Source organism: Microchirus variegatus (genome assembly GCF_963457635.1).
Source record: "Microchirus variegatus genome assembly, chromosome: 4".
Lineage (NCBI taxonomy): Eukaryota > Metazoa > Chordata > Actinopteri > Pleuronectiformes > Soleidae > Microchirus > Microchirus variegatus.
Window position 1 is genome coordinate 18,898,292 of NC_139805.1, and position 23,930 is coordinate 18,922,221.

The 23,930-nt window shown below is 38.4% G+C and overlaps 4 protein-coding genes across 4 annotated transcripts; 3 read left to right on the top strand and 1 right to left on the bottom strand.

Moving 5' to 3' along the window:
- Positions 1–2,850: 2,850 nt before the first annotated feature.
- Positions 2,851–10,201, top strand: pak2b (p21 protein (Cdc42/Rac)-activated kinase 2b; the record flags this gene model as incomplete). The annotated part of the gene is made up of 14 exons (XM_083888210.1): positions 2,851–3,040; positions 3,147–3,253; positions 3,370–3,520; positions 3,765–3,796; positions 3,895–4,011; positions 4,119–4,254; positions 4,373–4,436; positions 5,461–5,509; positions 5,805–5,917; positions 6,027–6,144; positions 6,252–6,351; positions 6,451–6,647; positions 8,884–9,021; positions 9,147–10,201. The coding sequence occupies 14 exons, from the start codon at positions 2,851–2,853 to the stop codon at positions 9,231–9,233; spliced, it is 1,599 nt and encodes a 532-aa protein (XP_083744336.1). The 3' UTR covers positions 9,234–10,201.
- A 563-nt stretch (positions 10,202–10,764) lies between these two features.
- rpp21 (ribonuclease P subunit p21) lies at positions 10,765–12,605 on the top strand. Its single transcript, XM_083888760.1, has 5 exons — positions 10,765–10,891; positions 11,006–11,106; positions 11,653–11,735; positions 11,823–11,957; positions 12,212–12,605. Exons 1-5 carry the CDS (start codon positions 10,835–10,837, stop codon positions 12,307–12,309), a joined length of 474 nt encoding a protein of 157 aa, XP_083744886.1. The 5' UTR covers positions 10,765–10,834; the 3' UTR covers positions 12,310–12,605.
- Positions 12,606–12,673: 68 nt separating this feature from the next.
- aqp12 (aquaporin 12) lies at positions 12,674–14,318 on the bottom strand (the record flags this gene model as incomplete). Its single annotated transcript, XM_083887918.1, has 3 exons — positions 12,674–12,801; positions 12,885–13,001; positions 13,724–14,318. The coding sequence occupies 3 exons, from the start codon at positions 14,316–14,318 to the stop codon at positions 12,674–12,676; spliced, it is 840 nt and encodes a 279-aa protein (XP_083744044.1).
- Positions 14,319–16,102: 1,784 nt separating this feature from the next.
- Positions 16,103–23,436, top strand: slc35d1a (solute carrier family 35 member D1a). Its single transcript, XM_083887634.1, has 12 exons — positions 16,103–16,248; positions 16,523–16,556; positions 16,643–16,729; positions 16,965–17,032; positions 17,143–17,214; positions 17,389–17,457; positions 17,675–17,777; positions 18,697–18,789; positions 19,852–19,919; positions 20,161–20,239; positions 20,320–20,402; positions 22,265–23,436. The coding sequence occupies exons 1-12, from the start codon at positions 16,139–16,141 to the stop codon at positions 22,368–22,370; spliced, it is 972 nt and encodes a 323-aa protein (XP_083743760.1). The 5' UTR covers positions 16,103–16,138; the 3' UTR covers positions 22,371–23,436.
- The last annotated feature ends 494 nt before the right edge of the window (positions 23,437–23,930 follow it).

The window sequence follows — 23,930 nt, forward strand, 5'->3', positions numbered from 1 at the left end:
TTAAACTTTGGTTTAATCTAGGTTATTACTGTAACTTCTGTATTTTTACAATGGTTTGGAGTGCTCTTTCCGTCCCCATCTCGACTATAGCCCACGACCCTCTAGTTGAAGATGGAACAAGATGAGATGAGAGAATCTAGGTTAGATGTCACAATCACACAAGACAAAATAATTAAAATTAATTTATTTTTAAAATTACATTATTAAACATATAGCTTTATACCTTTCCAAATGTAAACACCATAGAGGAACAGGGCAGATTACATTACTTGTTTGAGATATCTCTACTTTTATTCTGACCAGTCATAATTCCACTTCCAGATATCGTAAATTATATCTAGTAATAATAATAATAATACTTAAAAAATCTAAATGTAATTATTTTCTACTTATCAAATTGTTGATATCAACAACTGGAAAACTGAAAAAAGATGTAATAACAAATCCAATACACATGAATGGGAAAAGTGACGTCATTTGCCTTAGCCAGATTTAAGTTGTAAATGCCAACTGTGGATAGAAAGAATGACACAATGAATGTTGAAATGTGCACTTTGATTAGGAAGAACAATAATTAAGATGTCTGTAATACATATCCACGCCAGCTATTGAGTGTTTACTACAGTGAACTGTGTAATCATATTCTCACCATTCATTTGAAACGGTATTCAGTGCAGCTGCAGGGCTGGGTCGCTAGTTCCGCTTCCCCTTCGCCATAGCGGAATTATCCAGTGGTCGAAAAGATTGCAAGAAAAGTTGAATTGTAAATAGCTGAAGTGGTGTTTTTACTCATATATTTTTATGCGGTGGGAACCGCCAGGACCCCGCGACACAGAGGAAGTACATTCAACGGATTTGCGGACTTTTTGTAGACAGTTTCAAGGATCGTCCGGGAGTTAAGTTCTACTGAAGTTTAGCTGCTGGTGTGGAATCTCCGGTGAGCTCCGCTGCTCCTTCATTAGCATGCACAGAAAGCACATCTGTACTAGCCTGTTAGCTCATTTGCTGTTTTGTCACTGGTTTCGTCTCAGTTTAATATATCCGCGGTGTTCGTTTTATTAAGGATGAATATATAAACGTAAGCCACCAGGCTAGTTCACGTTAGCTGAGCCACAAAAGTCCCATTTAATACGAAACTGTGGTGAAGCGTTTGCTAGCATGAGCTTAATGCTAGCACACTTGTTAGAGTAGAGTTCTCAATGCTAGCACATTAGCTTGCTGGCCGCCCCTGTTGTTAATGTGAAAGGCACATCAGAGAATACTTTAAGGTAGTTCTATAGTTCTATGGAAAGTTCGACTAAAATCTATGTCTTAGTGTGAGGCTTTAACGTGTTAGCTTTCCATTTCTGTATCAAGTGCACCGGCAGTGGAGCAACATCCATTGTTGTTGTATTCAACCAAAGCTCCCAGTCTTTTCCAGACATGATTAGCGACATTAGCAAAAATACAGCTGTCAACAGTTCTCATATTAATGCTAAAGTCATAGACGTTTTAAAATGTTTGTTTTGAATATGATGTACTGTTTACTGATTTCGTTACGCTCGCACAGTCACTCCTTTCACTTTAAACGCTGTAGTATCTGCTATCACCCAATTAATTAGCTATATTTACAGACACCAGGCTAAACATAGGACAGTACACAAAACAAATCACACACAGATCCTCAAGGTTAGTTAATATATAAGCATCGTGTTTTTTTATGTTCATATACATACATACTTAGACTTGACTTTAGTGTGTGTAAACATGGAAAAAAAATAACAGACACGAATACATACAGATACATCAGGGAATATGAATAATTCAAAATAAAAAGTGTTATTATGTAGGCTTCATAATTGTTCAAGTTCTAGATTTTAATCTGCAAAGTCATTAAAATTACCTAAGCTGGTTAACCTGTTTAACGAAGGCTCAGTTACATTAAGGAAATGTTTTTGTTGGGGCTGGTCTTCTTTCTCTTGTATTAAATTTCCTTTTAACATTATCTTGGCCCAGGAAGAGGAACATACTAGCCTGGGACATATCGGTAGATCATTTGTTTAATCAGTTTAATACTCTTCAACTGTAAATGTTGGGGCATTGCGTGGCAACTTATCATGTTTGTAGAACATTATTTATGGTGAATGTGAAAAAAATAAATATTTGAAGCCCTGAGTAATAAAAAGATAAGCATGGGTTAGAATAATCCATATCAACACCGTTTATAAGAGGACAGTGTTAATGGTTCAAGTAAGTCAGGTCACAACAATGAATAGTTTTCAAAATCAAAATTACAATTTAAAGCAATGCGATTTGCAAATGACCTAGGCCACATTTTATTTAGTATAGCTTCTGATTGTTCTGTACAATTAAACATGAAATTCATGCATATTGGAAACAGTTATAGACTTGAAGTTTTCACCTTTGAGTATACTGTAGAGTGGTTGTTTTGAAGGTGAGCCATCATCTATAAATGATTACATCTGTCTGTCAGAAAAATGTGATTAGATATTTATCCAAAATCGTTCAGCCCGAGTCGCACTCTTTTTCACTTAATGTTCACAGAATAGTCAGTTTGTGCAGCAATTTTGAATGTTTAGTTCTACCTGTAAGAGATGGGAACATTTCAGATTGTCAACATTGTATTTGTGACCTTTTTGGTATAATTTCCGTGTCTTTCAGGTACAGCCTGGTGCCTTCTGTCTCTTCTGTCATTTTCGGCACACCCTTTCAAAGTGCATGAGCACACCCGTGCCTCCTGCTAATGTGAGCGTTTCCTCACTCCCTCTTTGTTTGCCACCCTCTCTATCCTTGCCTGTTGTGTCCCCCCTGCCCAGTTAGCTCTGTGAGGCTTGCAACAACCTTATAGCAATGTGTGATAATGGAGACCCCGAGGATAAACCCCCTGCCCCTCCAGTCAGAATGAGCAGTACGATCTTTAGCACCAGCTCTGGCAAAGACTCACTCTCAGCCAACCACAGCTCTAAGCCACTGCCTTCTGTGCCAGAAGAGAGGAAACCTCGCAACAAGATCATCTCAATCTTCTCTGGAGCTGAAAAAGGTGAGACCTGGCACCATAAAGAAAAACTATATCGCACACAGTTATCCCACTGTTATCAGAAAATGGTTATCATCTGTAATCTCTATAAGGGTTTGTTTACATCCAGGTGGCAGAAAGAAAGACAGAGACAAAGAGCGACCAGAGATTTCTCCACCTTCAGATTTTGAACATACCATACATGTTGGATTCGATGCTGTCACAGGGGAGTTTACTGTGAGTTTTCACTGTTGGGCTATTCTGTGCATTTTTTTCAAAGAACTCCAGCTTGACTAAAATAAATGTTTTACATCACACCTTTGACTGTTGTGTGACATTTTCGACACACACAGGGAATGCCAGAGCAGTGGGCTCGACTACTCCAGACCTCAAACATCACCAAGTCAGAGCAGAAGAAAAACCCACAGGCTGTGCTTGATGTTCTCAAGTTCTATGACTCCACGGGCAACGGTCGTCAGAAGTACCTCAGCTTCTCATCTTCTGGTAAGACGAAGTTACAAGTGCATTTAAGTTCTCTTTAACTCTTTTGTGCCTCCAAAAGCTACAAATAAGACTCCATCTGTTTTGGTGATAAAAAGTAAATTATTGCTCAAGTTTTATCCCATTGTCAAGTGGAATTTGATCAATATTATTGAAGGACTGAAAAGAAATGTTTCACATAATCTATGACTACATGTAGTTCAAAAACAGTTTAAAAAAAAAAAATGTCTCTTTGTTTCATTCACAGAAAAAGAATCATTCACTCCAGGGCCGCAGTCTGTAAGTATTTCACAACTTTTGCAAGCACACACTTTTTTTATAGTTATATATATATTATAGTGTCTAACAAAGGGTACTTTTTCCCCATTTTCAATTAGCCTGTCAAAAAAGGCACTGCACCATCATCTCCAACTATAAAACACATTGATGATGATGACGATGATGATGAAGCCCCTCCTCCTATTGTGGCACCACGGCCAGAACACACAAAGAGTGCAAGTGACCTCTTAATGCACATGTTTTGGGAATCATTGTTAAGTCTATGAACATCTAATGTGTTGTATGTGGTAAGTGAATTTACTGTTTTTGGTTTCTTGTGCAGGTGTATACTCGCTCTGTCATTGATCCCATCCCTGCTCCGAGCATGTGTACAGATGGAGATGTTGCCTCCAAATCTGCGGACAGACAGCAGAAGAAGAAGGGCAAGATGACTGACGAGGAGATAATGGACAAACTCAGTAAACCTCATTAATCCTATAAATACACTGACACAACACTTGAGCTGTTTTAATACTTTCTTTCACGTTCATGTATCTTTTCTTCATATTCTCCTTGTGATACGTTTGTGGTTCATAGGAACCATTGTCAGCATTGGAGATCCCAAGAAGAAGTACACCAGATATGAAAAGATTGGACAGGGGTGAGTGCACATTCACCAGTTTTAAATATGCAGTAACAAATTATTTACAAGTTTATACTCCCTCATGAGCCACTTACTCTGGTGTGTAGGACACCTCTTTTCAATTATCTGATTTTCTTTTTTCCTCAAAATATGATCTGATCATTCATCTTTAGACAAACACAACACCACATATTTCATGTCATAATTGAACACATTCATGAAGCAAAAAATGTGTGTCAACTCCATTCTCATAAAACTAGAATTTAGAGCCAAATTAAATCCATCTGTAAGTTAAGGATTTTCTAGCATCATCAGTGTCTGGTGAAATGAAAATAGATACTTAAACAGGTCTGGTGCTCTCTCTTCATGACAGATTCAGTTATTCTTATTGTGATTATACAACAAAACTGAGCACAGTCAAATGCAGTATGAATGAAATGATAAAGGGATTACATTTGTATCACAAATTCAAGCACCTTCAGTACCCAAACGCAGCAACTCAACAGCTTTACTGGAGAATTATCTCCCCTACTACTAAGATAAGAAAGTCTTTTATTAGTCCCGCTGTGGGGAAATTTACATTGTCACAGCAGCAAAGATGGTAAAGATAATAAATAATAAACATGCATGTTTTTAAAAATATTGTACATTATAGGCAGTTTATAGACAGAATATATACATTGTGGGCTTGATATTTACATTATAAACGTAGTTAGTTTAGTTTAACATGGGATATTCTATACGTATATTGCACTTAAAAATGTGTAAAATTACAGTATGTTGCACGTGGAGCATGTAAGCTGTTGTACTGTGGTCTACTGAGAGCATTACTTGTTGTACACCTGTGATCACTGCAAAAGAAATGAGTCAAAGCAACATGATAAGAAACTGTCTGAACACATGAGACAGATTTTGAGTCAAACCCCATTGTCCTATTATACATCTCTTTTATGTAACAGATGTATTGGATTTGCACACATTTATGGGGACTGTTTGTGTACATGCACTTTCAACTAAACCGGTCGTCTCCTCCTTATTACAGAGCATCAGGAACAGTGTTCACAGCCATTGATGTTGCCACTGGACAGGAGGTAAGGAGCAGTGGTTGAGGAGATGACACCCACCAGGGAAACTGTGTAGTAGTGGGTCTAACTCTCATGCACAAACAACATATGGAATATTAACATACACGTGTTAAATATTTTGAATCTCAGGGTAACTTTGATATCACAGCTTTATAACAAATTCATTAGCATTATCTATACCATGGTTGAAAGATTGAGTGTAAAAAGTAAAAAAGAAATTATTGAAATTCTAATGGATGATTTGGAGTAGTTAGCTTAATTTATTCTAAATATGTGTTTGTCTCATATTGCCTATCTACAGGTTGCTATTAAACAGATAAACCTGCAAAAGCAGCCAAAGAAGGAGCTGATCATCAATGAGATTCTAGTGATGAAGGAGTTAAAGAATCCCAACATTGTCAACTTTTTGGACAGGTAAGAGTGAAAAGCAAACCTGCTGTCAGAGCAAAAGTGGGATTTGATGTGGAAAGTATGGATTTGTGACCTTGCATGTTTTGACAACATATATTCATGTGTGTTTCAGTTTCCTGATGGGGGAGGAGCTGTTTGTGGTGATGGAGTATCTGGCTGGTGGCTCGTTGACAGATGTGGTGACAGAAACCTGTATGGATGAGGCCCAGATAGCAGCTGTCTGCCGAGAGGTAAACTCCACTCTTTACCGGATGAAAATCAGGAATCAGGAAATCATGAAACTCCCACAAAATCTATATCTAACCCTGTTGCCTCCTATTTGTCTCCATATCTGCAGTGTTTACAAGCATTGGAGTTTCTACATGCTAACCAAGTCATTCACAGAGACATTAAAAGTGACAATGTGTTACTTGGGATGGATGGCTCCGTTAAATTGAGTAAGTCCTGTGCAGCCGCTATCAACAAGCCCGGTAAACCTACAGTGATATGCCTCCTTTTACCGTTAATATGTATCTGTTCTTCTTTCTCCTCCACAGCCGATTTTGGCTTCTGTGCCCAGATCACTCCAGAACAGAGCAAACGCAGCACCATGGTAGGCACGCCGTACTGGATGGCTCCTGAGGTGGTGACCAGGAAGGCTTATGGGCCTAAAGTGGACATTTGGTCGCTGGGTATTATGGCTATTGAGATGGTTGAAGGAGAGCCTCCCTATCTGAATGAGAACCCACTAAGAGTGAGTGGAGAGCATTTTTATGTCTGTTGTCAAGTCAATTTTATTTATATAGTCCAGTATCAAAAACACAATTAACAATGTTAATTTCCTACACTCAACCCCACAACCACCTATTAAATCCTCTATGTCAGATATATGGTGAAAAGGTTTTGTCAAAATCACAGCATAATGTACGTTATGGCGACAGATTATGATTAAAAACCTTTTAAAATCCAAATTACACTCTGAAACGATACGATATGTATGGAAGTAAATCTGTGCCATCTGAGTTTGAATTCGAATTTTTCGAACACTGAATTTTTTTGCATCAAAATTAGACTTTGAATTTTAAAAACCATCAAATTTCAAGCACTGTTTTTTTTTGCCATTCATTTTTTTTCAACGTTGAAATAAATTCAGTGTAAAAAAAATTTGATGTCTCAAAAAATTCAGTTGCAAAAAATTTGATGTCTCAAAAAATTCAGTTGCAAAAAATTTGATGTCTCAAAAAATTCAGTTGCAAAAAATTCAGTCTCAAAAAATTCACTTGCAAAAATTCACTTGCAAAAATTCAGTCGCAAAAAATTCACTTGCAAAAATTCAGTCGCAAAAAATTCACTTGCAAAAACATCAGTTAATATCCGGGTCACCAGAGAGAAGCAATCGATCCCTGTCTCAATTCATCCAAGTATAATTTAAGTACCTCGACGCAGAGCCAAGTGGTCTCCTTTCTAAATATGGTCATCCTAATCAAAGTCCAGTAACTTTTATCTGTTTAAAATATCATCTTTTTGCTACTGGTTTGTAATATCCTAATTTTTCTATGCTGTTTGTGATGACAGGGTAGTCAGCATGATGACATTTTGCAGTCAGCCAGGCGCTTATTGCATTTACTCAGTTTGTCTGATAGACAACAAGGAGCAGCCAGTGGTGGCGCCACAAATCAAGTTATGAGGTTTAGTATTAAACTGTAATTCATGTATGGCCAATGGAGCGTACGTTGATTGGTGTTGGATGAATTGAGACAGGGATCGATTGCTTCTCTCTGGTGACCTGGATATTAACTGACATTTTTGCAAGTGAATATTTTTAGACTGAATTTTTTGAGACATCGAATTTTTTGCAACTTAATTTTTTGAGACATTGAATTTTTTGCAACTGAATTTTTTGAGACATCGAATTTTTTGAGACATCGAATTTTTTGAGACATCGAATTGTTTGCAACTGAATTTTTTGAGACATCACATTTTTTTACACTGAATTTATTTCAAAGTTGAAAAAAATCAATGGCAAAAAAAACTCTAATTTCGATGCAAAAAAATTCAGTGTTAGAAATTCGAATTCAAACTCAGATGGCACAGATTTACTTCCATAGATATGTCATAAAAATTACAATGAGGTATTTTACTCGTATTGTTAGCATTAGTTATTTGCGGTATCAGTGACATGTTGGTGTCAGACTTCAGTGTTGTAACAGAACTGAACAACTGCAGTCTTTATGTGACAAACACTCATTAGTCTCATGATGTTTTTCCTGCTCTGCCTACGCAGTAACAAGACCTCAGGAATGAGACGCACACTGAAGAGTTGACTCTTCATTGTGCACCAGTCTATTTAATCTTTGACATTTTTATATTTTACTCACTGTCAACTTTTTTTTCTGCATGCATGTTCTTGTGGAAATCAAGCCTTAAATGTGAAGTTGGAAGGTATTGAAGGAACATAAACTTAATTAAAAATGGTTTAAGTTTTAAATGTGTTACGTGATTGTGGACAGTTGGGAGGTGTCACACAATTGCAAACTAAAATGAAAACAGTGGTGATCCCATGATGTTTGTCCAAGAGTGGATTACATCTGTTTGTCACCTTTCACAAACACTGTTATTATTGTTAGTTTGACACTGGGTAAGTTGTAATTTAATATGGTGCAGACTCCACAAACAACCTGCTCTTAGTCTGTATTGCATTTTACAAATTCTGTCTCTTTGATGGGAACACAGTTTGTTTGCCTATTTTTGAGACTAGTTGCAATCGGTATGTTGATGTAGTAGGAGATTAAAAGGTTATTAAGAGGTTAAAATTTTCCTGCTCAACTTTAATTTGTGTCCCACTAAGGAAACCTGGACGAAGATCAGACTTGAAGATATTTTTATTTTACCTGTTCTAGCTGATTTGTTTTATGTGCTGTGAGTTATTTGCTTGATTTTACAGCTCTCTGTTTTCCCCTATTCTTTTCTAATGTCTTCACCTTTGCTAGGCGTTATACCTGATTGCCACAAACGGCACACCGGAGCTTCAGAACCCAGAGAAGCTGTCTCCAGTTTTCAGAGATTTTCTCAACCGTTGCCTGGAAATGGATGTAGATAAAAGAGGCGGAGGCAAAGAATTGTTGCAGGTTAATTACTTTTCCTCTTACTAGATTTCTTTTTTATTGACAATATCATTGGCTTATTAAATCTGACACTTGGTCTAATTTAATATTTATACATTTTCTTTGGTGATTTTAATCCTTCTGTGCAGCATCCGTTCCTGAAGCTGGCAAAGCCGCTCTCCAGCCTCACACCTCTCATCCTGGCAGCCAAGGAGGCCATGAAGGGCAATCGTTAGCTGAAGTAACTAGCAACCCTACCTTCCTATGCTGTGCACAGATATGTGCCAACCATTTAGATTTTGTGCCAGACAATAGGCTGAGAGTGACCTGCCACTCTTGATGCACCAGCCTTATAAGCCCTGACAAACCTCACTGTGAAGAAGACCAAAAATATAGAGCACAACTTCCACCGCTGTCCATATGAACTCTATTCTCTCTCAGTTGTCAGAAGACAAGTCAAACTAAAGTGCTTAGTTTCAGAGTCAGTCGTAGTTGTTTTATACAATGAATCTCCAGGTGAAAAGTTAGGGCTAGGCTTGTATTTAACTTGGAATGAAGAAGACGCCTAGTTCGGTTTAGTTTTTTAATCAACTGCCTTAAATGCAAAATGTTGCCTAATGTATTGTTGATTGTGTCTGTGTGTCTCTTTTTCCCGTGATTTTTACTACCTTTGTAATTGACCTTTTCAGCTTGTCGGTGTCTTAGTTATTTTGATACTTGAATTTCATATTTCTCCCCCCTTCTTGTTTCGTAATGGTCTCATTCAATGAACACTCTTGCTATTTCCACATCGACCAGTGTTTTATGGACATTTTCTGTCACACATTTTATAGGAAACATTTCAGCGCGTTCGTCGTTATGACTATGTGCTGTGATGGTGTTATACTCTGACAGACCTACTGTACCAGTTCTTACCCCCTGTATCATTAGACTCTTGTTATCAGAGCTGCACCTTACAGGCAAATTAAATTGTTAGACAGGGTTTATACTTTCTCTATTGTTGTTATTAAAAGTAAGTATTGTATGTTGAACTCTGTCCCTCTGTGTCCTTCTAAACAAATGTTTTTTTCTCATGTGTATATTGTGTACTTAATAATTAGTTTGACAGAGAAAAAAATCGTGGCCATATCGTAGAGGTTAGCTGTCAAAAGCTGGTAAAGCCAATTGTTTCTTTGACTGTTTCTTTTTCCTAATCTGGATGACTAACAACATTGTTTGCCCTTAAAATAAATGCAGCTATTCTTTGTTTTGTGTTTTGAGTGTGACAGTGAATGGTGTACATTTACATCAACTTTTCTGGTGAAATCAATAAGAGGAAGTCATTAATAACCAGACAAAATGTGAAGCCAGTATGAGCACAGCGTAATTATTAATCTGGTCTATAGTCTTTCAAACAGTATTTTCACTTCTCAAATGGCTTGTTGTTGAAAGGAAACCCGTTTAACAAGTTGATAAAAATGTACGACTAAACTTAATTTTAACGCCCTCCTTACAAAGGCTTTTACGGTAAAGTGCCTGCCATCTGTAAGGACACTAACATCCGGTTTTCAAAATAAAACAGTTACTCCACATTTGAATTTAATCACAGCGTTTTACCATAAAACCCTGTGTAAGGAGGGCGTTAAAATTCAGCGTCAGTAGGTTTCAGCACGGTGAAACGAGTGTCACATAACTTGATCGCAGTAATAGTGTGTCGTCAGTCCTTTTGCGCTTTTACTTTGAAAGATTGACCCGGAAGTGTAACTGCTGTCTATAACGCTAAAGCTACTTTTACTCAGTGAAGTCGATGTAATAAAAGAGGGAAACATTCTGGGTCCTTTTCTTTCTAACCTCCATAATGGGACAACCACTGAAAGACAAAGACGCATATCAAAGATTAAACTTTCTGTACCAGGTAAGGCGAGCAAGAGCAACTTAAAAGCGACTTGGTAATCACATAGCTAAGCTAACGTGTTAGCCTTCTCTCTCAGTATGATTGAACTAATTCCTCATGTTTTTATCTCCACAGGCTGCTCACTGTGTTGTATCTCAAAATCCAGAGAATGTAGAGCTGGCTCGTTTCTACACCTTCACACAGAGAACCATAGCCCGACGTTTAGTTCTCAGACAGTGAGTTAAACCTAAACATTTTCGAGTACTGTTATTGTCATGTGATGGTCAGTGTTTGCATGTCTTTGTTTTATGCATAATTTTGTTTATTTGCATGAGGCGATATTCTGATCTTTTAATTTAATCTTATAATCAAGCCCAATCAAAATATATTTCCTCTGTAAATATTGAGGAAACGACACTATATACAGATTTTAATCATCTATTTAGCCAGAAGGTGGTGTGTTTTGGCCTTTCAACACTATATAAAATGAGGTAGCCATCGAGACTGTGCTTGTGCCTATAACTCCTCTCCATAAGCAACATTATAACTCTCTTAGTCCAAAAAGGTTAATTCTAGCTCACAAAATGTAATACTCTAATAACGATATACTGTAATATTCTAAATGTAATACTTTTGACCGGCACTTCCGGCAATCTTCTTCAGAACTGTCATGTGATCATGCATGACATTACATGTGTTTTAAATGAAAGTACTAGTTTTAAATGATGAAATAGGTATCCTCTCTACAAGCTTAATCAATCAATGTTTATTTTTTATTTCAGAGATCCATCAGTGAAGAGAACATTATGCAAGAAGTGCTATGTGTTGCTTATACCTGGTGTGACTGCTTCAACAAGACAAAAAAGTGAGTTTGCATTATGTACTGAATGTATTGAGATTTTGAGGCAAGTTTTACATTTTTTTAATATTTTGTTGACTTTTTCCCTCCAAGAAAAAAAGGGCAATACTCGCTTCACTGTGGTGAAGTGTCTCAGCTGTGGACAGAGCAAGACGCTGCTGAATAATCCAGATTATTCTTTGTGGAGTGATCGCCCCGAAGCTCAGCTGGAGCAGCAGCAGAAACCAGGTGACAAACCATGTATTATATTACACAGCTGCTTCTTAGAAGACGATGGGTAGAAGGATAAAGTGGTGCAAAATCATTGTTCCCTCTATAATCTAAGTCTAAGGTTTGAATAATAGTGTATGGTTGTGAATGAATTTGAAATAAAGTGTGTATCCTGTTTGATAGTTTTGAAGTAGACCAAGCAGCACATTTTTCTACTCCCATTTAGGCAATAAAACTATTTCAAGTCCTCAACACTTGTTTCTTATCCACAGGTCCAGATGATTCTGCTAAAGCTAAGACAAAAGGCACAAAACCAGATGGGCCTCAGTCTTCTAAACCCACTTCTGCTCAGAGCACTGCTAGCACGTAACGGCAACAAGTCTTTGTAACGTTTTGTTTTTGTTTTTGTTTTTGCATTAAGCATGTGCTGCTGAGTTGTGACCAGCAGAATTGAAGGAGGCAGTTTGATGCAATCTAAATGCCAACTCTGCTGTATTTAATTTAGATTTTTGTTGCTATCATAAATGTCTGGCCTCTGTGAGATCATTTTTTTTAATAATTGTCTGTAGCCTGTTAATCTTGAGTTTTTAATTAAAACAACCGACAAGAATGGAAGTAATAAATACATTTTGGTATTATTATTTCTTCCAAATATTTGACATTGTATGCACATGCTTGCTGATTTGAAGTAAACATCTCTTGGTCATTTGTTGTCTGGCAAATCATAGTTTCTTTCACATTTTCTTCTTTTCTCCTTTGTCTCCTCTGGGCCCTTTGAAGCGTGTCTTCTGGAAATAGAAGAGGTTCTTGGCAAAAAGTTTTGGAATGTGACCCATGAACAAGAGAAGAGCCAGGATCATTCCTATAAAACAGATATTTACATTGTGAGAAGCATGGTCATGTTTGCAGAAGTGACAGTGACATGCAGGTGTCATGATTATTTACCTGTGAGGGGGCCCAGCCAGTAGACCAATGCATACTCTGCAAAGGTAAATCCAGGACAGTAGAAGGTGAGGCCATAAGCCAAAGATGGGTTTATGTAAGCTGAAGTGAAGCCTCTGGCTAGAAAATGGATAATGAAAGTTGAATCAAATGTTCATGTTTTCAAGCATTTATTCAATTGGTCACACCAACCTTTTTTGTAATTTCTAGAAACGTTTACTCCACTACATTTCCTCTATCTTTGCTATTGAGATCCTTACCCCTCACTTTTTTAATACCTGTACTTATTAAACACAAGTACATTTTATTTCAGAAAATGACATTTACATATCATATACTTTAAGACTTTTACTTAAGTTATATTATACAAAGTGATTTCAACTTCATTCCAGCACTCTCAAGCTTCTCCTCACTTCTGCTTGTTCTGCTGTCATCTCTTATAGATTGGTCACTCTGCCATCTAGTGGCAGGTATGACCAAAACCCACAAAAATGACAGTATGTTTAAAAATGAAGAATCATAATATTTAGGAGTGTTTTACAAATAAAATCTTCTTCTAGGTGCTACATAGGCATGATTTAGAAAAATACCAAGCTAGAAACCAAAGATCTAATTTAATGTTACATGCAATAATCAAGAGTATTGCCTTTTAAGTTGTGCATATTTGATCAGTTTAAAAGTGAAATGTGTGTAGTTGTGTAATTAGAGAGTGGAAGTAAATGGTTGCAGTTTATTTAGGTTATTTTTTCTTTTGTTTGTTTCCTCCTTTTATTTTTTAAAATTAAGTACAATTTTGTGTTGCTTTTGTTGCTTGTTAAGTTTGTGATTCAGCTCAGACTTACCTGTATAGGACAGGAATGTAAAGAGAAGAGCGATCAGAGGAACCCGAATCAGAGCAGATCTACGTCTCAGGTTGAGTTGGATCAGGTGAAAGATGAGAGCACAAACACACTCTGTGAAAAAACCCTGAAGCAAGGACACCAGCAGAGATGTGCTGCATTCTCTCGCCATCAGATTTTTGATCATGTGCATGTCTGTCAGCTCAAGGCTCCAGTAATAAACAGCAACATGAAGAGCTATGTAGGCCCCGAGGAACTGGGAGGCAACAGCGAGCAGAGTGGGAACAGTGGTGGCTTCCAGCTGCAGGAACTCCCGTACAGCCACACTGGGATTTCCTGACGTGCTGCCACAGATCACTCCATGGGTCAGCAACAACACAAACAGCATGGTCACGGTCACATCTGGGCCTAAGCCCCCAGCCCACTCACCCACCTCCACAATGGTCTGCACCTCCAGCCAACATGCCACCAGCATGAAAGAGGAGGCAAACTCCAAAATGAAGCTCAACTTTGGCCATTTTCTAAGAAGAGTTCGAACTGAGGCTGCAAAGAACACAACAGCCACAAAGTATCCGAGAGACGCGTTCAGTCCAGACATGGCTCAGATTGAGCGTTCCCCTGCTGTGTCTCTTAGAAAAGGAAACAATTGAGGGTTTGACTCTGCAACCGCAGTTTCTGTTGGACAACGTGGCACATGCAGAGAGAAATTTCTTATCAGAGACATGTCAGAAACACCTGCCAAAATACACATGGGTCTTTGAGAGATCAGGTCATGAAGCTGGCCTTCATCCAGTGGTCTTTCTAATTAGGTTAAATACTCCATCCCTCTCTCCTGGGATCATAATATACTGTAAATCTTTTTACATCACATTCTACATTTACATGGTTGGCAACTTACAGCTAATCTTCTGTAAAGAACCTTGTATTGAAATTGTCCCACCTGTCGTATGATTTAGAATAAAATGAAAGTGGTGAGACTTTTACTATGTCTCCTTGTCTTGGGTGTATAGATTATGTCAATACAGCACTTTAAACTCGAAGGTTGTGATGACTTAACAGGCAATTAAGCTTGACCACACTTTCTACCCTATTATTATCAGTTAAAGATTCTTGACATCCATGATGGAACTGTTTATGTTCAGGGCTAGGATTTGAGTTGTGGTATATATTGGGACTTGACGACCCTTACAGGGCAGGGATGTCAAACTCATTTTCACTGAGGGCCACATCAGCATAATGGTTACCCTCAAAGGGCCAGATGTGTCAACTGTCATACAGAATAAATGTAACCAAATATGTAAAATAAAGGTAACTACTCCGTAACATATTGCTAAATAACTTTCTGTATTTATTACTTATTCATGTTGCAAATATCAGGCATTATAGATGTAACCCGGTCCGCGATGGTGTTTCTTGACAAACTAACAGTTTTAAAAGTCTGTATCTGGTCTGGGCAGACCTGCTCACACACCTTCAGCATGCACTGCTTCAAAAACGCACACTCAGAAAAAGACTTTGAAACACAGGTGATTTCTTCCGCCACAATAAAAACTAGCTTTCACTGCAGCATAGTTTTTGGTTGTGGCTTTTGTGAATACATTCTGCCACGATCACAGTCTCAATCTGAAATTTCACTCCTTGTGTGATGCGTATACAATGATACACTGTGATGTAGTGGCGGGATCCCGTCACTTTGCGGGTAACGCAATCGCCATGCATTGTGGGAAATGTAGTTTATGGTCAACGCAAACCTTAAGGCCACATTATACTTCTCCGACTGCGTAATGCGTTATCCGACTGCGTAACCACGGAGACCCCTCAAGCCTTCATACTTCTCCGTGACACAGTGAGCAATGGCGTCCGAGAGAGAAAGACTGTTGTTGTTGAAACAGTGGCCGTTTCTCACTTTTCTGTGTTAAGATAATTTGAGGTGAGAAATAAGCCATTTAGAGTCTAAACATGTGCTGTGTGTATTAAGATATGACAAAAAACTACGTACGTAGTTTGGCAGCATAGCCCTATTTTAACACAGATTTTCAAGACCAAATAATTACTTGCGGGCCACATAAAATGACGTGGCGGGCCACATCTGGCCCCTGGGCCTTGAGTTTGACACATGACAAAAATACCATAAATTTCAAAATGCTTAAGGGGAAGGTATGTTGCATGGTTAGAATGAGGTTAGGGTTGGGCCAGTAGTAGTTACGTTCAAGGTTTTAGTGAGTTCCATGTCAGTAAATGTAATGGAGAAATGTCCTCTGAAGTCATGGAAACGTGTGTGTGTGCGCGCGCCCGTGTGTGTGTGCGCGCGCCCGTGTGTGTGTGCGCGCGCCCGTGTGTGTGTGCGCGTCTGTGCAGTGATGGCAGGGGGAGACTGAGCCCTCACGGCTCACAGAGGAATGAAAACTTGTGTCAGGGATGGCGGACAAACCTCTGACGGTGTTCGTGAAGCTGTTCGCCGCTGGGTTTTACGGAGTGAGTTCGTTTTTCATCGTCGTGGTGAACAAGAGCGTCCTCACCAACTACAGGTAAAGATTAACGCCGTCGGGTAACGGTGACGAATGCTACACAGCGTTTAGCTAGCCTAGCCGTGGAACTTCCCCGCGTACGGCGGAGAGACGGACCCAGCGCAGCTTCATGGCTACCGGCAACTTTTTGCTAGCGAGAGCGCCCGATGGAGCTAACTTAAGATTGACTCACATTAGCATTTTTAGCAAGCTTATAACGTTAGAAGCTTCGCGTGGTCACATTTTGCTTATTATTAAGCTTTGGACTAACGGATGTTCAACTCTGTCGTTTCAGGTTTCCTTCCTCAATATGTGTCGGAATAGGACAAGTAAGTTAATGTTATTTATACGAGTTGACACCTCACCGAAGACAGAAACGGAGGTAAAAGTACATTTCTGTTGAATGTGTGTGTAGATGCTGGCCACAGTGATTGTGCTGTGGGTGGGCAAGGCTGCGAAGGTGATCAGCTTCTCTGACTTCGATGAGAGTATATTTCGCAAGGTGAGACAAACCATCCTCTTGTTTATGAATGAATGAATACACTCAATGAATTCAAGCCTTTTGCCATTTTCTATTCTGTAATAAATAAATAAGGCTGTTGGTAAGTTCTACCTTGAATGTCTCATTTACTAACCATGCAAGGAGAACTTGGGTATTTGTTTACAGCAAGACAGTTATAAATCAGAAACTTCTGCTCCTGATCACAGCGCCTTGGTATGTTTGCCTTGTTTTTCAGACATTTCCTCTACCTCTTCTTTATGTGGGAAATCAAATCACTGGTCTGTTCGGAACCAAAAGGCTCAAGTGAGTCCGCATCTCATTCCAGTATAAGAGATGCTTATTTAGTTTCATCAGGTGTGCTTGTTTCCTATGGTAAATGTTAATCCTTATATATGTTTTTATTCTTCCACCAGCCTGCCCATGTTTACTGTCCTCAGGAGGTTTTCCATTTTGTTCACCATGCTGGCTGAGGGAATTCTGCTCAAGTAAGATTGCACATGACAGATAACCCACATTCTTGGTCATTTTACTGGTGCTTGTACTTATTGGGACGTGTTACCAGAAGAAGAAAGCCAAGCCTTTCTTCTGGTACTGAAATGGTGGCTTTCACTTACATCTTAATTGCATTTAATTGTTCTACTGTCTCTGACCTCTGACAGGAAGAAATTCTCCAGGCCGGTCCAGCTGACAGTATTTACAATGATCCTCGGGGCGTTTATAGCTGCCAGGTAAGAATCCAGGTGTCCTGACTGTTAACTAAAGCAGAATTACCACCACTACAAAGAGATGTCCTGTCCTGATATATGTGTCCACTTGGTAATGTTGTCTTTAGGCTCATTAGACACATGTGTATCTGGAGTTAAAGAGACTCTGCGGTTAAATTGTGACATAAATAATGCTTATTTACCTGCTGAACAATGTGCTTTCTCTCATCTTTGTCCATAGTGCCGACTTATCTTTTGACATGGAAGGCTACGTGTTCATCCTTCTGAATGATGTACTGACTGCAGCTAATGGAGCCTATGTGAAACAAAAATTAGATGCAAAGGTATGTGCAGCATGGCCTGATGAATAGTTTTCATTGTTGGGGAGAAGCTGTTTTTGGCCTCGAGCTGATGCTGGTGAATTTGGAGAAACTAAACTGTCCTTCAATGTCTGGCTTAAAGAATGCAGTGTTACCTTGAGGCGTTTACTTGCTGTCCAAGTTAAGTGGATTTAAAACTCGTTTTGCTGCTGTGAGACTATACTGTCATAAAATGTGTTTGTTTGCCTTGCATTCAGCCCTCTACGCAATGAGTTTGACTGGCTTGTTTTAGTCATTCTGTATGTCACATGAGCTCACCCAGTAGCTCTCGCATTACAGCAGAGGCAGAACTTGGTCCAGATTTAGACTGTGATGGCTGTAGCGCACCATCTGCCAGCGCTGAGCTATAGTCGGATGAATTGGAGTTCCCACAAGCCCTGGAAATTCTTGAATGTTTGGGAATTCGAGAAAAGAAAATGGAGGCCTTGAATATATAACTCTATTTCCAGACTTGGGGTTAATAAAATTTAATGTTTACAACTTATGGAAAAATAGAAATGTAGGTTTTTCTTTCCTGCTGTTTGTTGCTCCACTTACACAATATTGCTTTGCTGTGCAAGAGCCAAGAAGAGAGTGACTGAACATTTTTATTCTGAACTCCCTTCGTTGTCAGTGAACTTTGGTAAAGCCTACATAGTTCTGTTAAAATGTGTGGTGTTAGAAAGTCCCTGAAAGTGTGAAATGTGATGGTTAAGAAGGCGTGGGAATGTTGCTTCCAGGTAGTGCAGTGGGCTGACCCTGTCTAACGTCTAAAAAATGCCAGTTAGTGAGGAATAAATGGAAAGAGTTGTGAATAACCCTCTCTGTTCAAGCTCTGCTAATTTTACATGCTCCTGTTGCTCCCTCCTTCCACCCAACTTTGCTCTCTCTTTTTCTCTTACAGGAGTTGGGAAAGTATGGATTGTTGTATTATAATGCATTATTTATGATAGTCCCCACACTGCTGTTGGCTCATGTGACTGGAGATATGCAGAAGGTAATTGATCTATTAATTATATTTCCAGATATTGTCATTAAAACAACCAAACATCCTTTTCTTTTCTATGGCAAATTTGCCAATGTGAAATCTGTGAAACAGTGGTCAAACTGCGAAGGTAGTGAGCTCACGGTCTTGGCTCAACTAATCAGCTATTGCAAGGTTTTATCCCGAATTGAAGGGAGTGAAAATATATGAAGGCATGGGCGTACACTGTAAATATGAGCTGGCTAAGACCTTCTGGTTTGCCCAGCTGGGGCCCAGCAGCCAGGGAGGCACAAAGCTGCTATTATGCACCTACTACAGTTATTAAAACTGCTTCTACAGCTCCCCTCGACTCAGTACCCACAGTCCAGATTCAGTACCCACAGTAAAGATAGAGACAACTAGCCTTAAGTTAAGTTATTGGACGTTCACTGTTGAATTTTTTAGTATTAGTGTTTGTTGTGACATCGACTCCTCAGGGCTCACTATCTAATATATCTAGCCTTTTCTTCCTCCAGTTTTTGCTGTATGTGCTCATTTGGCATGGGAAGATAGAACAATGTTTGTCATAACGAATGATGATTGTGATTATTACAATAATTGATCAAATAAGCGTCAACAATTGTTTTCTTTTAGATGATTAAACGTAAAGGGTTGGCGCCTTCTGTTTGTAATCGACTTTCTTTTGGTTTGGATGAATGTCTGTATTTGTACACATGTTTGTACACAAGTGGAAACAGATGAGCTGATGTTGCAAGAAGCATTAATGATGCTACCAAGAAGTGTGACAAACCGTTTTTCTGTGACCCAAAAAAAACACCAATTCATTACTAACATTAAAAACCTGGTACGTAGGATATTTTCAAATGAGAATCTATAAATTGTGAGGTCCTTTGTTAACTGGAAAGATACTGGTTCCCCCTTATGTTGGCTATATTAATGCCTTTCCTCATTCACAATTGTCTCGATAATTGATCCTCGACTCTCAACTTGAAAGTGTATTGTGTTCATCCTTAGTTCTCGTGTATATGTCATTGTTAATGTTTGCTGTTTCCCACGCTGTTCCTCTCTTGACAGGCTGTGGAATATGACGGCTGGACCGATGTGCTTTTCCTCACCCAGTTCATCTTCTCATGTATCATGGGGTAAGACGAGCCAAGTACTTAACATGTGTGACGTCCTTGTTTTTTTTTTGCGTAAATGAGCAGGATGGCATTTTGTGCCAGGACTGAACATCTGGATTATACCAAGTTTCTCAGGCACTGCTGTCACAACAGGGAAATCTAGCACTCTCATTGTGACCTCACATTTCTTCTTGTGAAATCTGATTTCATGCTCCAACATGTGTTGATTCGTGAGTAATATGATGACATTTCTGTTTGGCAGGTTTGTGCTGATGTACTCCACCGTGCTGTGCACGCAGTACAACTCTGCCCTAACAACTACGATCGTGGGATGCATCAAGGTGAGCTGCACGGTTTGTGTCGCGTTACAGTGAAATACACCAAACATTATACTTTAATTTACATTCCCTTTGCTCTGCAGAATGTCCTGGTAACGTACATCGGGATGGTGTTCAGTGGAGACTACATTTTCTCCTGGACTAACTTCATAGGTTTGAATATCAGGTAAAAAATAATACTTACAATTCTAAAAAAAAAAGGTCAGATAGATGGATTCATTTTCATAAAAAATCTTCTATTTGGTTTTGTTGTTTTTTGTTTTTTTTTATCTCACCAAGCAACCACAACAGAATATTGTTAACTCTCACCAGCCACTTTATTGGATACGCCTGTTTAACACAATATTAATGCACACAACACACCAGCCAACCACATGACAGCAATTTGATGCATTATGGTCTGTGGACACGGTCAGGATGACTTGCTGAAGTTCAAGCAGAACAAGAGAAGAAATGCGATTAAAGCCACTTTGAATGTTGTTGCTGCCAGACGGGCTGATCTGAATTATCTAAGAAACTCCTGATCCAACCTTCTCTGCAGTTTACAGAGAACGGTCCAATAGAGGGAAAATAAAAATCCTGTGAGCTGCAGTTTTCTGGGTAAAAATGCCTAGGTGATGTCAGAGGAGACTGACAAGACTGGTTTTATATTCAAGAAAGTCAGAGACCACATTAGGTGACACTATTTTCATTTGAGTAATTGTCCTGTGAAGATTATAAAGTACCTATTGAGTGAGTAACTTAATCTAGAGATTATATCTAGTGCCATCATTTGGCCCAGTTTTGAATTTGCCCAGTATTTTGTTAAATTACTCGATTCCTGACATTTAAAACCAAAAGACAAAGGGAACATTGTGAGAGCTACGTGCACCACATCTTCACTAAACCCACCTGCGCCTGAGGGCTTGATATATGAACCAGGAACATTTGTCTTTTTCACAAGACTCATTACATTTGTCTTCCCTTTTTTTGTTTGTGGTCAGAGAAAGGAAAGAGAAGCAGATATGAATGTGTCATGCAGCTGTATGAACTCAAACATGCATGCTTGTTGGGAAATGGATCCAGTTGTTTTGACGGGTGATGTGCTACAACATGTTTACCTCCACAGTGATACGACTCAAGTAACATGATCTTGCCTGCAACGACCATAGACCCAATGTTATTGATCAGTGCTCAAAGGAAAATTGCTTTGTTTTCCTGCCTCCCAGTGAGCGCTCACTCAGTTGATGTAATTTTGTCATCTGGCATTGGATGATATGAATATTTTCTGTCATTCTTAAAACTAAACAGGCACAGTCCTTTGTCTGTAAGCTGTCTTTGGTTTGGACAAATGTCCATATGTTACCCATCCATCTATCCATTATCTACCACTTTATCCTCCACATGAGGGTTGTGGTGGTGGGTGCTGTGCCAATCTGAGCTGACATGGGGCGAAAGGCGGAGTACATCCTGGACAGATCGCCAGTCCATCACAGGGACACATAGAGACAAACAACCATACACTCACACATCTACGGACAATTTAGAGTGTCCACTTTACCTAATCCCCATATTGCATGTTTTTGGACCGTGGGAGGAAACCGGAGAACCCGGGGAAAACCCACACACACATGCACACACAGGAGTGTTACTGAAGTTGTTGAAAATAAAAAAATATTAATAATTTGAAGAAAAAAAATCACAACATACCTAACCCTTTGTATTGTTACAATAATATGATACTTTTTATTACAAAAACACCACGTTTCCACCACTGGAAAATGTTACAAAATGTTTTAATGTTCAAAAGACATGCTTTTAGGGATACATTTTAAAGTGTAAAATAAGAATCTTAAATAATATTATTATTATTACAGAAAATTGCCTATGTAACCAATTTATTTATTAATAATTTTACAAAACATTTATATTAAATTTTATAAAATGTTGGAAGTATTCAAAAACCGTAAGCACTTGGTTTAATTACTGTGTTGTTTGTGTTGTGTGTGTGTTGTAACACAGCTGCTCCCCCTCTCTGTGTCATTGCAGCATAGCAGGCAGCCTGATTTACTCCTACATCACATTCACAGAGGACCAGTCCAGCAAAACGAGTGAAAACAACAAGCTGGACATCAAGGGAAAGGTGGTTGTATGACACAGACACTGGATTCATTTCATTCTTTTTTATATATACTGATGAACTGAAGAAACCTATTTTAAGTACAACTTCTATTTATGGAGTATGTCAGCAGCAGAGGCGGTGTCTGGCGTCATGGTGACTCTGCCTCCTTCTGCTGCCGCTGATACTGCCATGGTAATGAAACCCTCCAGAGGGATTGTGGGTCAGGTTTTAGGTGTTTTCCTGTTTATATATTTGTATCTGAATACTGTACAGTGAGTACTGAGAAGAAGGGAAACATGGAGTAGTGTTATTAATGTTGCATCATTTGCTGACATTTAAACCGAACATGACATGTTTGGACGTGTTGTTTTAAGGGTTTTTACATAATATTGTTGGAAAATCATGTCATGCTTCTTTTTAAAGGCACAATTTTTATTTTGTCTTTTTTCTGTTTTGCTGTTACTAAGAAATGTTACTTCAGATGCCTTCAAAGAACAGTGAGATGCACTGACGTCTGTTACTTTAGTCTTCAGTACTTTTTCTTTTCTTTTTTTTTGTGTGGATACACTGTTGTAAGCATGTTAACCAACAGAAATTTAACCTCATCCTTGAAACAACCAAAGTGGATGGGTAGTGGGGCTGTTCCCAGTAAGGATTGTGACTTTAAATAATGTTGCTGCCTTCTTTTTGGGAGATAATTAAGTGTTAACGGTTTACATTTTGCTTCCTCGGATTAACAGAAAGTTTTTTGTGGATGTAGGTTATAGTCTCTATGCAGAATTAACAAATAAGGGGACCCGTTATTTTTTCCTTTTTTATAATTTGACACGATATTCTCGCACTTTTAACTTGGAGATTGCTCCCACATCCACATACTGTATGTATGTTGAATATGGGATTATTGTGTATTTGTGACCCATACATTTCAGGTTTTATATGCTGTTCAAAAGAAACATGGTTTTCTTAACCTTGAGTAAACTGGTACAAGTGTCTGTTCTTTTTTCTTTCTTTTTTTACAGTTTTATCTACATCATTTTATATTTATTACTTTTCTTTGAATAATATTCATTTTTATAGATGGTGTTTATGCTGATTTCATCTCAAACACAGTGAATTTGTAACTAAAACTCGATGATGTATTTTTACATTAAAAACCTTGTTGACACAATATACATGTGATTTTGCTTTTATACTTTCTCCAAAACTTGACAAAAACGTCATACTATACTATGTAGTACGTCATACTATACTATGTCGTCCAAAATGTGACAATTTAAAAAAAAAAAAATTAGGTCCAAAATTTGACAAAAATGTCACACTATACTATGTCGCCCAAAATTTGACAAAAACATCATACTATACTATGTCCTCCAAAATTTGACAAAAACGTCATACTATACTGTCGTCCAAAATTTGTCAATTTGGTCCAAAAATTGACAGAAACGTCATACTATACTATGTCTTCCAAAAATTGCATAATTTTTGTGGAAAAAAGTTTTGGTCCAAAATTTGAGAAGAATGTCATACAATAGTATGACGTCCAAAAATGGTCAAAAATAGTCAAAAACGGCATAGTATAGCAAATTAATGAAT

Excerpts from the sequence above, each read along its gene's own strand:
- rpp21 (XM_083888760.1), top strand. The coding sequence starts at position 10,835 with ATGGGACAACCACTGAAAGACAAAGACGCATATCAAAGATTAAACTTT. Across the intron at positions 11,107-11,652 it reads CGACGTTTAGTTCTCAGACA|AGATCCATCAGTGAAGAGAA; the intron begins GTGAGTTAAACC and ends TTTTTATTTCAG. Across the intron at positions 11,736-11,822 it reads TGCTTCAACAAGACAAAAAA|AAAAAAAGGGCAATACTCGC; the intron begins GTGAGTTTGCAT and ends TTTCCCTCCAAG.
- slc35d1a (XM_083887634.1), top strand. The coding sequence starts at position 16,139 with ATGGCGGACAAACCTCTGACGGTGTTCGTGAAGCTGTTCGCCGCTGGG. Across the intron at positions 17,033-17,142 it reads TTCGGAACCAAAAGGCTCAA|CCTGCCCATGTTTACTGTCC; the intron begins GTGAGTCCGCAT and ends TTCTTCCACCAG. Across the intron at positions 17,458-17,674 it reads GGGGCGTTTATAGCTGCCAG|TGCCGACTTATCTTTTGACA; the intron begins GTAAGAATCCAG and ends CTTTGTCCATAG.